General features: G+C 38.0%; 1 protein-coding gene across 2 annotated transcripts in view; it reads left to right on the forward strand.

Moving 5' to 3' along the window:
* Positions 1-12,209, forward strand: part of ARFGEF2 (ADP ribosylation factor guanine nucleotide exchange factor 2) — a 32,574-nt gene extending 20,365 nt beyond the window's left edge. For both annotated transcript variants that reach the window (XM_065754402.1, XM_065754404.1), the window contains 17 exons: positions 304-403; positions 1,570-1,610; positions 1,694-1,863; positions 2,539-2,690; positions 2,808-2,980; positions 3,493-3,653; positions 4,079-4,209; positions 4,297-4,426; positions 4,893-5,028; positions 5,728-5,866; positions 5,944-5,998; positions 6,243-6,357; positions 6,631-6,761; positions 7,424-7,592; positions 7,971-8,109; positions 9,159-9,276; positions 11,055-12,209. In XM_065754402.1, coding sequence (XP_065610474.1) covers positions 304-403; positions 1,570-1,610; positions 1,694-1,863; positions 2,539-2,690; positions 2,808-2,980; positions 3,493-3,653; positions 4,079-4,209; positions 4,297-4,426; positions 4,893-5,028; positions 5,728-5,866; positions 5,944-5,998; positions 6,243-6,357; positions 6,631-6,761; positions 7,424-7,592; positions 7,971-8,109; positions 9,159-9,276; positions 11,055-11,231 — 2,237 coding nt within the window. In that variant the 3' untranslated portion in view covers positions 11,232-12,209. The remainder of the gene's footprint in view (positions 1-303; positions 404-1,569; positions 1,611-1,693; positions 1,864-2,538; positions 2,691-2,807; positions 2,981-3,492; positions 3,654-4,078; positions 4,210-4,296; positions 4,427-4,892; positions 5,029-5,727; positions 5,867-5,943; positions 5,999-6,242; positions 6,358-6,630; positions 6,762-7,423; positions 7,593-7,970; positions 8,110-9,158; positions 9,277-11,054) is intronic.
* Positions 12,210-13,779: the final 1,570 nt, after the last annotated feature.

The following is a 13,779-nucleotide window of genomic DNA, read 5'->3' on the forward strand; positions in this document are numbered from 1 at the left end:
TAACCTTAACTGCTTGCATCAGATTAAGAGTTAATACTTCAAAATGCTTTATCTGTTGTAATCATATTAGCAGCATAACATCTTAACTAAGTTAACGCAATGACCAAACTGCTGTTCCCTCAGTAAAAAGAGCACCTCTAGCTGCATGTTTAATTTGTCATAATCTGGCACGGATCAGGCAAAGGCACCATCTGCTCCATATAAATTGCAGTTGCTTTTCCTTGTTTACTTGTATGAAGTTAGGGTTGCTCTAAACACGTGATGCTAAATACTTGTGGCTTTTTTTTATGGCTTTTATTGCAGGCAATCTTGTTGGAAGTGGTGCTGACAAACGGCATATGGCGAGCATTCAAGAGTCAGTGGGAGAGACCAGCTCCCAGAGTGTAGTGGTAGCAGTAGACAGGTACTTAAAATTTGTTCCGGGGAAGATGTGACTTAAAGCTACTGACCTTGCTTTCTTGAAGCCTCTTTCTCACAAGAGAAAGGTGATGTATAGAAGCTGTCTTTGGAGCCAATAAGTATAATGCTTCAGGCATGCAGTGCTCTCCAAAAGGAAGTCTGGCATTATGTAACTAATGTAAACTAGAGGATTCTGTGAAAGGGCACTGTGTACATGCGTGCTTTTTATGCCCTGCCTTGGAGTTAAGCAAGTGATTGAAGTATCTTTGGTTTGTATCCCTCTGTCTTCAATTTGTGTGTGTGTGATCTGTGCATGTGGGCCTTTTCCCCAGCCCCATTCCGAGTTAGCCTGAGGTGGGTTGATAGGAAAAGAATAAATGCCCTTGCTCTCATGCAGTTTTATTTGGTCATGCAAACTCTAGTTTTGCAGCAATTAATTAGTTGCTCTTTTACAGTTTTTATTCATTTGTTGCTATATCCTTGTCCAAGTTATCATCTTTCATTTGTCTTTTTAAAATACTGTACAGGAGAGTTGCTTGTATTAGAATTAGTGTTGAAAGGGGTGTTTTTTATAATTAGTGGAACTGTTGGACAAGTCAATAGAATTGTATATTCAGGCTTTCAATGAATATTGTAACATATGTGTAAGTACCATATCATAAATTTGGGAACAGTTTGTACTTACCAGTAATCTGGATGCCTCATAATGGAAAGGACCGTGGTAGATCTGTAGTCTTTTTGATCTTTCTGCAGTTTGTACTGATGGCTGCAGCTTAGAGTAGTCTTAAATTATGTGAAGACTGAGCAGGTGGCTAGCATCCAGCAGTCTTGCAGGAAAGCCTTTTTAATGTCTTTTTATTGTCTACATGAAATTTAATATACTATTACCCAAATAAGAGTTCTGATGCTACTTGCACTGACCAAAAATAAGAGCTTGTACCTCTTTCCTGATGAGGAAGAAGCATAGCAGGCTGTGACCTGGAGCAGGGAAGAGAAGGATCAGACTAAGAGAGGGATGAGAACTGCTCCCAAAGATTAAAACAGTTCCAGAATTTGACATGTGGGGTTAAGTACTTTCAGGATGTTGCTGACAATTGCCTACAGCTCTAAGACTTGATTGGTTCTTGGGGATGTGCAACTAAAACTGCAACATACTTATTTGTTCTGTAGGATATTTACAGGATCAACTAGGCTGGATGGAAACGCAATAGGTATGTATGCTGACCGTGTGGTGGGCTACAGGAATTCTTGCCATGGAACATCCTAATTTACAGTAGTGTGTTGTCATGTTCAGTTGACTTCGTCCGGTGGCTGTGTGCTGTCTCTATGGATGAGCTGGCTTCCCCACACCATCCACGCATGTTCAGTCTGCAGAAGATAGTGGAGATATCCTATTACAACATGAATCGCATTAGGCTGCAGTGGTCGAGGATTTGGCAAGTGATTGGAGATCACTTCAACAAGGTATTTTTTAAAAACAGTTTACAGAACCTATGTCAGTGGCAAGGACCTCTTTTGGCTTTTTATACTTCTGAATGGTGCAAGTTGTGACTTTCCTTTAAAGTGCTAACTTCTCAGCAGTTTATATGTCATAATCCTAACAGTATTTACTTAAGCAAACACATTCTAATGCTAAGTGGAACATCTATTTCAAGATGTGATGAATGGAGACAAAAATGGAAATATTTATTGGAAGGATCTCTTTATAATGAAGGATCACTTCATGTTCACATTATTATTCTTCATAATCACATTATGTGATTATGTAGTTATACTTTTTCTGTACCATGGTATTATCCTCCTGGACAAATACCAAATTAGCTTTCCACTAAAATATATGCAGGTGATACTGGAACAACAAAGTTTTCTTGGAAGCTTAGACCACATTTCTTTCTAACATATTTTTTGTTTTGTTTTGGAGTATCTAGCTGGTTATTCTTTTGTACTTTCTGCATACAAAATCTGTGGGGCTGTTTAGATTTCTCATTGAAATGAGAACCCTCCTGTTTTCTGAATATCTGGCAACTGAAGCATGCTTGAGATTTTCAGTGGTCTGATGTGAAACTAGTATGATGGATATGTTACTTATTTGAAAATACTTACCAGCTAACTTATTACTTCTATATGTGTTTCTTCTAGGTTGGCTGTAACCCTAATGAAGATGTTGCCATCTTTGCAGTAGACTCATTAAGGCAGCTGTCCATGAAATTTCTTGAGAAGGGAGAGTTGGCCAACTTCCGCTTCCAGAAAGACTTCTTAAGGCCTTTTGAACACATTATGAAGAAAAACAGGTGTGATGAACTGATATTAGCTTACTTTAGTCCTAAAGATGTTTCTTTGCTTGGATTTATTTGACTTGCATCTGAAAGTGGCTGTTGATGTAGTTGTTTTTGTTTTGTTTTCTTAAGGTCTCCGACTATTCGGGACATGGTAATACGCTGTATTGCTCAGATGGTGAACTCTCAAGCTGCTAATATTCGCTCAGGCTGGAAAAATATCTTTGCAGTCTTTCACCAAGCAGCATCAGACCACGATGGGAATATTGTGGAGCTGGCCTTTCAAACTACAGCACATATAGTTAGTAAGTAATACTTGACAGCTGCAAGGACGAACATTTAGCTTAGCTGCCGTGACTCTGGTAGAAAAGGTCCATCTGTATACAAGGTTCGTATTCACAAGTGAACAAATACAAGATCTTGCAAGTAAACCATTTAAGCTCTACAGCTAAGTCTTAGCTGTTAAGTCTGGTGATTCGTATGAATAGGAAAAAATGCATTACAGATGCCCTGCTGCAGAACTTTTTGTGTCTGGAGTAAATTTGGTATTTCTCTATTGCCCATCAACAAATTGATTCAGGTTAAGGAAACTGCATTAATATTTGGTGAACTTGCATGCTGTTTCAGTATTGTATTGTAGGGAACATAATGTTTATGACACTGGTGCGTGATTACTTGTGAAGTTTAGCTGATACAGACTACCTTCTCTAGAAGTATATTTGAGCAACACAAACTACTGCCACTTTCACGGGAAGACAACCAACTCTGTGCATTTCTGTCAGTAAATTTTAAAAATATTTTTGTTTGCTCTTCACAGCAAATATTTTTCAACAGCACTTTCCTGCAGCAATTGATTCGTTCCAAGATGCAGTAAAATGTCTCTCTGAGTTTGCTTGTAACGTTGCATTTCCGGACACCAGCATGGAAGCAATAAGACTTATTCGGTATTGTGCAAAATATGTTTCAGAAAGACCACAGGTATTTTATTTTTTTAACCCTTATGCATTCTTCTGTCTTTTTACTATCTTAACTGAGACTCTTCTTGCAACTAAGAACTTTCAGGCTCAAACTTCAGTCTCCCAGCAGCAAGAGTTTGTGTTAAGTGTATTCAGAATTATGAATTGTTTTGGTGTTATGTAAGTAGTGAACTGGGATTAGTGAACGTGTTAAAGATGTCTTTTGGTTTAAAGTGGAAGCTGTTACCATTGAAATAGGTATTTCTGTATATAATTTCCAGGTACTTTCACAGATAGATATGTCTCAGATTTATATTTGACGGGAGTTGATTGTTACAGTAGAAACTAAGCTAATTTTTCAAGTCTGTCTGTGTACCATTAGTGGTATCTAATCTGTCTTAAAGACTTCTGAGATTTTTTCATCTTTTTTTCCTGCCCATCTCCAAGGTATTAAGAGAATACACGAGTGATGACATGAATGTTGCTCCTGGGGACAGAGTATGGGTCAGAGGATGGTTCCCCATTTTATTTGAGCTTTCTTGTATCATAAATCGTTGCAAATTAGATGTTCGAACAAGGTAACAAGGCTTTTCTGTTTTTGTTTGCATTCAGATAGGGAGGAGATCACAGGCACATGTTTTAACACAATCTTCGTTTGTTTATAGAGGTTTAACAGTGATGTTTGAAATAATGAAGAGTTATGGCCACACCTTTGAAAAGCATTGGTGGCAAGATCTGTTCAGAATAGTGTTTCGGATTTTTGATAACATGAAACTTCCTGAACAACAGACAGAGGTAAAACAAAGAAAAAAAAAATCAAGCAAACTTTACACTCCTTTTTTTTTCTTTCCTCAAGTGCCCTAACGATCCAGGCAGCAGCTTGTATGATTTGTTGTCAGCGTGTTCCAAACTTGTTTTGTGGTGATAATTTGTTGTACTATGTTCTGTTGTATGTGTGAAATGACCAATGCTTGATAGCTTCCACATAGAAACTTTCCATAATATTCTGTTATCTGATTGAATACTTCCCTTGAAAATATTCTTGCTTTGTGATACTACATGCTTTTCTGAACAGCAATCACATGCCCAACTAAATACTTCAGACGAGGTCTGTTCAGTAGCAGTTACTGGGGCTCTTCCAGGTTTATGTAAACTCAGTTCTTCTTATAGGCTGCCTCCTGTTTTGAAGGGCTCTTCGTGAGCCAAAATCTGTTGTGTCAGAAGAACCATGTAGAAATAAATGCTTTTTTTTCACTTGCAGAAATCTGAATGGATGACCACTACATGCAACCATGCACTTTATGCAATTTGTGATGTATTTACGCAATTTTATGAAGCTTTAAATGAGATTCTTCTTCCTGACATACTTGCACAGCTACACTGGTGTGTAAAACAAGGTAACTAGTTCCCTGATGTCTTTTGATAATGTATTTTTGAAATGCTTGTTACTTAAGGGGGAAAGAGAGGTGTATTTTTGAAGAGTAATAACTGCCATCTTCAGAATGCGTGATGCAGTAGCTGTCTGCAGAATCCTAAGTATTCCAGGGTCACATTCTATTTAATCAGTTAGGCAGCTGTTCTGTTAGTGTGTCTGTGGTGCTACTGAGACAGAGCAAAAGCTGTTGTGCTGATCTTTGGCCAACAACCTTTCTTAATTTGCATGAATTAAATGTCTCATTCATTTACACATATGCATGTATGTGTTCTGACTTCATAAATTATTTTTTCCCATCTATCTCTCAACCAAGTAGTGTTTCTAGATATGTCTTTTCAAGTGTTCTTTCATTTAGGCTCACAGTTTTATTCCTGAAATCTATATTGCTAGCATGGATTGTGGGTGAATTCTTTAAGTTTCACGTTTGTGCTTTCCTTCATTCGTTCCGCTGTATGCTTCTTTCCTGCTTCCTTCTTGTCCTTTGTCTTCCTGTTTGGATTTCAGTCTCACAAAGCAAATTTTTAAGCACTATCTTCTATTCAGTATGATCCCAAGCTTGATGTTGCTGCCATATAGTTCATGGATGGGCTTTGAGCTGAGTTAACATGCCTCTAATGTTTCACTGATATTAAAGCTAATAAATATGAAACATCTTCCACAGAAAATGAGCAGTTGGCTCGATCGGGTACAAACTGCCTGGAAAATCTGGTAATACTAAATGGACAGAAATTCAGCCCAGAAGTCTGGGGCCAGACATGCAATTGTATGCTGGAAATCTTCAAAACTACCATTCCTCATGTGTAAGTTCATAAACTTCTCATACTAATGTTCTGTTTCAGAGCAACAATATTTACTGTTGTTTTTTGTTGTTGTGAAGCTTGCTTACTTGGAGGCCAGCAGGAATGGAGGAAGATTCAGCTGAAAAGCACCTGGTAAGAGTTAATTCAGTGCAGCAAACTGAGCTGAAGGAGGCTGTGTTGGGGTAGCTTTTGGAGTATTTTATAGTAGCAGATGTGCTCGACAACAAATACTGGAATTGTCATTAGCTCATATTTAGCACTGTAGTCAAATAACTTGGAAAGAATGGGTGCAGGAATTCTTTGAATCTGAAATTCTGATGGCTGGTTGGTAGGTAGCACTTCGGACTGTAAAGGACAGCTCTAAATTCTATTCTAGGATTTGGACCTGGATCGTCAGTCTTTAAGTAGCGTGGATAAAAATGCTTCAGAAAGAGGACAAAGTCAACTTTCAAATCCAACAGATGAAAGCTGGAAAGGTGGTCCTTATACGAGTAAGGAAAATATCCAAGTTTATTAAATGAACTTTGGCAGCCCCTCTCTCTGCTTCTGTAGTCACTTAGAGACAGTTTTAGGGCACTTGATAACTAATTTGAAAAACTTAGCTTATCTTTATAGCTTGCATTTATTCCTTCTAGAGAAATTTTCTTTTTATAAGATAATTCACAGCATTACCAACTATGAAAATGGTAATGTAGTATCTTGCTAATCTGATGTATGTTAGTTGTTTTATGTTGCTTCTGAAACTTCTGTCTTTGTTTCATTAGACCAGAAACTGTTTGCCGGCCTCCTTATAAAGTGTGTGGTACAGTTGGAATTGATACAGACCATTGATAACATCGTATTCTATCCAGCAACAAGCAAGAAGGAAGATGCTGAGCACATGGCTGCAGCTCAGGTACCAGCAGATCTAGAAATAACCTTGTTAAGCAGTGAAGTACAGAATGTTCTGAGTTGATAACAAAATACTGTAGTACAGTATGTAGTCTCCTTTTACTCACTCTCAGTACTGTCCTGAGTGTGTCCTTACTCTTGGTGATTTTTTTTAACAACCTCCAGTATTTCGTGGTAGTACAATAGTAATCTGAAGGTTAGACCGTGGAAGCTGAAATTTAACAAGGTGAATTGTCAGGACTTAATAACCACCTCCCTTGGAGAGGAGGTCCTTGTTCCTGAAAATTCTGATTCTAGGGAGTAGTGTAGGGCGGGCTCTTGGTGGTCTGTGTTAATGAAGCCCTAGGCCAGAAAGTTTGGAGCTAGTGCATTCAGGATAGTGCGGTTAAATCCACAGTAGAACTAACTTACCAAAAAAATCATTTCTTCTTAGTGTTTCTTACAACCAGGATTTACTGTAACTTCTCTTTAAAGTGTTTCAATGAAAGTAATACAGCCTTGGCATTTGGCAGGACAATTCTGCTGTGGTGTATTGCTCTGATATTTCACTTGTACCTGAAGCTGGAATGTGGAGTTACTAGTATGTGATATGTGAAGTATTGAAGTCTTTCTTAGAAAAAGAATGTATTACTGATACTGTTCTCCCCCTTGGTGACTTTCTTTTAGAGAGATGCGTTGGATGCGGATATCCACATTGACACAGAGGACCAAGGAATGTATAAACACATGTCTTCACATCACCTCTTCAAGTTACTAGATTGTTTGCAGGAGTCTCATTCTTTTTCAAAAGCCTTTAATTCAAATTATGAACAAAGAACTGTGTTGTGGAGAGCAGGTGAGGCTTTTGTGTCATTTGGCTTTAAGAAAAGGCACAGAGTTCTGCTTAGGGCCTTAATCACTGAGGTGCAGAAGTATGCTATTGTAACAATTTCTACCGTTCATCTGATGCTGTATACTTTTACTACTTTTCTCCTTGCTGATGAGTTGAGATATTTCTAATTTGTGTTTTTGATTGAAGTTGAGCAGCATAGTTAGTACTGCTGCACTTAAATGCATTTAGAAAAATAAGTCAGATGTTGGTGAAAGTCAAGGAGGAAGAAATGCTGCCTGCGAAAGAAATCAGAGACCACCTGCTGCTCATTAGTGGAGTTGTGCTTGATGAAACTTAATCTCTTGGCTGGTAACAACTGTGAATGTTTCCCCTGACTTCTAGGGTTCAAGGGTAAATCAAAACCTAATCTCTTAAAACAAGAGACCAGCAGCTTGGCTTGCTGCTTGAGAATACTCTTTCGAATGTATGTGGATGAAAACCGCCGGGACTCCTGGGATGCCATACAACAGCGTCTGCTTAGGTAAGAGGAAAAGTTAGTTCAGGTGTGTTCTGTGTGCAGAAAAACACACATGGTGCATCCTTGGATATAAATGTTTTGTTTTTAAGGTGCTGAGCAGAACTTGCAAAGCATATCAAGATATATAGTGGTCTGCTCTTTGCTGAAGGAGAGTTTGGCAGTACGAAGGCAGTCCATTTGAAATAAATGAACACTTTCTTGCTTGACCCAATTTTCTTCACAGAAGTGGTGGTACAGAATGCAAAGATATCATGTGATTAAAAAAAATCTAAACCAAATGATGTAAAGCTACTGTATACCTGGAACTTAAGCATAAGAAATGATTGCTAAGTAATATATAAAAAGCTACTTAGCCCCTTTATCTGTGGATTGAGTTGTTGGTACAGAAAAGCTCAAGGCTCTAAGATTTCCTCATATTTGATTACAGATTAAACTTACTATTGGTACTAATCTCAGTAACAGGATTTCAGTTATGTTCCAGTTTTTCACTGTCTGTGGACATCTTTGCAGTGCATAAAAGGGGAGGTCCCATCTTCTCTTCAAAAAGCACTAAAATCAGTTGCAGGTTGTACAGATTGTTTATGAAAATTAAATCTACAGGAAGGGCCAGAAATGTATCGATGCATTAGTAATCCTTCTGTAAGTGCTGCAGATCTTTGATATAGCAGTGAAGATTGGAGGGGAGAATTTTTTTTTCATGGTGACACTGCTTAAATTGTCCCCATGTAAGGATCAGGAAGTAATGTTTGAAGGTTGACAGTGAAAACGCTTTAATTACAGAATGCTCACAAGGAAAATAGTTGTCTTCTACTTTTCACTCCATAGTTGCTTGTTTACAGCATAGAAACTATTTCAGTTCAGTTATCTGTAGCAACTGTGACAGAAAACAGACAAATGTGTGTAGTTCAAAATTATTGCATGTGATTGAAAACTTTCCCATGGAAATTCATCTTCTGTGTAAACAAGATACACTCTGAGGGAACTGAAAGTGCCTTAACAAAAGCTTTCTGTGGGTCTTCCTTGTGGCTTGTTTAAACTTGGCATCTCTTCAGTGTATGCAGTGAAGCCCTGGCATATTTTATTACGGTGAATTCAGAAAGCCACAGAGAAGCTTGGACCAGTCTCCTGCTGCTGCTTTTAACAAAGACACTAAAAATCAGTGATGAAAAGGTAAGAACAGGCTGGATGCCATGTCTGCTTGCATTCAGGTGGTTTTGTCTCTGCTTTTATTGAGTTCTTTCTTTGTCATGCATACTGCAAGATGGATAATGTGCTTGTTCACGTAGTGTGCTCTCCTTGGAAGACAGGAATGGTTATGCTTCCTTTTTTTGGCAAGTGTTTTCACATTGTAAAAATGGGACTACATCCATGAAGTTCAGTTGTGTGGAAATATTACTGTATAGCTTTCATATAAAGCACTGTGAGTGTGCAGTGAAGATCTGTAGTACAGCAGCATAGAATGGTAGAGGGAAATGCCATCATTCTATCATTATAATTTTAGTTCCATGACAGTGGAAAAATAACCTTTGTACTCTTAGCTTTTTTTTTTTTTTTGAGGAACATGTGAATGCATATATTCCCCAGAATGTCTCATGCAGAGAAACTTCTAGAGGCTGCTCAAGTTTGTGGGTATTTTTGTTTTTATTTTTAAAAAAGATGTTGTTTAAAAAAACCACTGACATAAAAACCCATACTTTTAATGTTCCTTTTATTACAAAAGATCTAATTCCACGTCACTTACGCTTAGCCCTAAATGCTTTGTTGCAGCTTACCAATATTTGAAGAAAGTGGTGGTGTGTTATGAAAATAGTTTTAACTCTAGATCAAATGGCAAGCTAACCATTCCTTGGTACCCAATCTCAGTATCTTTCTATTGTAAAGATTTTTGGGGTAAAAGTATCCCTTCAGTTTTCTCTGTTGAATCATAGCCTTAGATTGGAATGGAGCTTAAAGACCATCTAGTTCCAACCCCCTGCCATGGGTTGGTTGCCACCTCCAGCTCAGGCTGCCCAGAGCTGCATCCATCCTGACTTTGAGCAGCTCCAGGGATGGGGCACCCACAGCTTCTGCCCCCTGATGTGGCAGTTCCAGGGCCTTACTGCCCTCTGAGTAAATGAACTCCTTTGTAACATCTAATCTAAATCTCCTCTCTTTGAGTTTAAAACCATTCCCCTTGTCCTATCACTGTGTGCCCATGTAGAAACTCAAAAATTAACACTGAGCGTTATTAGGAAAGGAATGGAGGATAAAACAAGCTTTCATTTTCTGTAATTTAATGGCAGGTTTACATCTTGAGCATTTCAGTTTTGATTCCCTGTACTGAAAGACGTGTAATGTTGCTGGAGAAATGCTGAGGGCATAACAAGAATAAGAGTGACTTCCATAAATAGAACTGTATATATGTTAGATATTTACTCATTTATCTTTTTTACATACACAAGAGTGATGCATAATGTCATTAATAGCATGAAGAGAGGAAAAGGACTGATAGTTTATAAAATGGAAGAGATGGTGAATGACAGTTTTGAAGATAGCAAGTCACTAGTTCAGCTGTGTGAAAGACTTTGCTGCAGTATTGTGGATGTTATTTTAGAGGCTTGAGAAGCAACTGGATGCATTCTCAGCAGAGAAGGACATTTCTCCAAGGAATTTCTGGTACCATCTCTAGCCTAAGAAGTCCCTGAGCCAAAAAATAATCTGACTGCTTTGGGGGGAAGTAATATTGAAGCCATGCTCTGCGCATGGTTTCTTGCAGGCATCCACTGAGGCTGCTGTGGAAAACAGGCACTGGGCTTGATGACTATTTGGGCGTTCAGTAGGGCCTTTAATTTGGTGAGACTTCGCGTTGGAGCGGCGTTATAAATCGGTGTAGCCATGTCTGTGGAAGATCTCAGCAGTTTCCTATAGGAATACATAATAATTTTCTTTTTTTGTATCTTTCCTGATAGTTTAAGGCACATGCTTCAACATATTATCCATACTTGTGTGAGATCATGCAATTTGACCTGATTCCTGAGCTTCGAGCTGTGCTACGGAAGTTCTTCCTGCGTATAGGTGTTGTATTCAAAATCTGCATAACAGAGGAGCAGATACGGACAACTGGGACAAGTTTACCTTCATGGTAGCCCTGAGTAGCATTGGTTACTTCTGCTTCTACATAAAGCTATGTTCCATAGCTGAAGTGGATGGGGGAAAATGGAACTTTGTATCAGAAGAACAGCAAGTTACTCTTAACACAGTGGTGTTTGAGGAGGAATGGGGAGGGAAGGGGGGAAGGAAGTCCTGACCATCCTATGAGACTATCAGCAATTTTTATTTAAATTATTGCTTACAGAATTAGTGCTGTAGATGTAAAGTCTGTTTGTTTCCATGTTCGTCATCCTTATGATCAAATTCGTCTCTTCTGGTCTTTTATCATTCAGTTTTGCAGCCCAACCAAATCTTACAAATAACTGGATTCCTCAATGGAAACTATTCCCCATGGAAGTAATAAATATAGTTGTATAGCCATGTGATGTTAGCATGTGTTCATAATAAACTATACTGCAGTGGCTGATGACCACCTCAGATCATCCTGGGTTTTTCTTTGTGTGCACATGGCTAGACCAAGCAGTGCATTATAGGTTTTGACTGTAGACAGTTTGTATGATGTTGGGGAAGGGGTTTACCTCTTGTTTAACAAGTCATTTTAGAACAACAGAACAACTTATCTAATATCAGTGCTTCATCTTCCAGGATTCCTTGTTTTTATGGAAGGTTTTATATCAGGAGTACGTAGTAGTATCAACTCCATTTAGCTCCTTAGTCTTCAGTTAAAGGCATTAAAAAAACCCACAAAAGATTGTTTTTAACTGCCCATTGACTTCGATACATTGCCAAATCACAGATGGAACATCTACATTAATATTAAAAACAGGGATCAAAACAAAACCACCTCCTTCATGCTTGACTACGATGTATTTAGTGGTAATGGTCTGTTTAGCAAGACTTTTTCTTAGTACCTATGAAATCTGTTCTTACTGCAGACTTTTGAACTTCAGGTTTTTTTGTGCAAATGACTTTCATCCTCAACTATTAGTTGCTACTGTGAAATCTGAATTCCTGTGACTGCTTTAGCAAAATCAAACTTATGATCAGTGATGTACTACAACAATTACCATTACATTTGTGTGGTTTCAAAAATGTGATTTAACACTAAAGCTTTGCTTACCCGAGAGATTTTCCTTTCTTCAACATCCCTACATTTTCTGTGAACTGTTTCTGATGAACTGATGCTGTTTCCATCGCATGATACTAGTTAATAACAGAAGTCCTGCAGGGCTGAGTTACGATCTTTGAACTAATTTTAATTTCAAGTTTTGAGACTTTTTTTCCCAAAAATGGAAAAGGATGGCAGGACAGGAGAAGTTCCATGTCCCAGAACATCTAAACAAAAGTGTTAGATTACCCACTAACCATGTGTCATCCATGTCAGCAAACTTCAAAAATAACAGTATTTAACAACAGTAACAATTGATTGGCACTGTGTTCAACTTGTTTTGAGTTTCCTAATAGGGCAGTCATAGCTAATGTAGTGTTGGGATAACCTAATTTCAGAGTTAATTATATATATATACACTTTTTCTTGTGAGCTGTTTCCAGAGGGCTCACATGGCATTCTTCAGTAAATCAGCTTGTTCTATGTAAGCATCATTTGGCAATTGTTTTGTGGTCAGAAGCACTGGTAAGGCTTGTTATTATTATTGTTGTTATTTTTAACCAAAGAAAAGCCACAGCCAGGCCCTAACTTTTAAACACCCTATAAATTAAATCTGTATGCTAATATTTAATTAGAAGAAATATACTATATTTTAGCATAAGAGACTGAAAAATAAGCATTGCCAGTATTGAACTTGCTGCACTTGAGATGTCATTTTATGTTGCATTTAGTATATTGCTTGTTCCCTGGTAATGTCACTTAATTACAATAAAATGAAGTATTTATTTTAATTCTATTTAAATCTGTAATAAATTTGTAAGAATAAGCCATTCTTTTTTTCTTCCTGTCCTAGATAGTTTATATATAATTTTCAGATTTTGAATGTGACACTGCCTCATTGAATGTATATGTGTATCTCCTTTCAAAACACAAACTTTAAAGTTGCATGCTTCTTTTACAGTTTTGAAAGCCTTACAGCTCAAGTCTTGGAAGAGGTCTCTTTAATTTTCAGATCTTAAATTTAGAGTGGCATCGTGGGCTTTCTTTACTGTAATGTGCAACGTCTGTTATCTCTGCGTATAGAAATAATCAGTCCCTTCTTTTCAGCCTAAGTTCCAAGAGATTGTTCTTTTACTTAAGTAAAGCTTTTATTGTATTTATGCCTAATTTCAGCAGTTTATAAATGGTATGTGACATTAGGAGCATTCTAGGTGTACTGTAGTGCATGAAGGAGAAGGGGGACTGGAATGCAATGGGATTGTAACAGCCTTAACCCTGTCATTTTCTGGAGTTGATTGTACATCTTAAAGCAATAAGCATGGTATGCAGAGTGCATACCAGGGCACCTGAACAGCCGTATATTCACATCACCTTTTTGTTCTCCCTCACGCAAGCTGAAACATTTGCCCATGGGGTCGCTTAATGGAGCAAAAACTGCTGAGCCAAAGTGCCTGCAGCACTCACTGCTGCTTCTG

Source organism: Cyrtonyx montezumae, unplaced genomic scaffold, assembly GCF_038088225.1.
Source record: "Cyrtonyx montezumae isolate F1298 unplaced genomic scaffold, pur_monq_1.0 scaffold_9, whole genome shotgun sequence".
Lineage (NCBI taxonomy): Eukaryota > Metazoa > Chordata > Aves > Galliformes > Odontophoridae > Cyrtonyx > Cyrtonyx montezumae.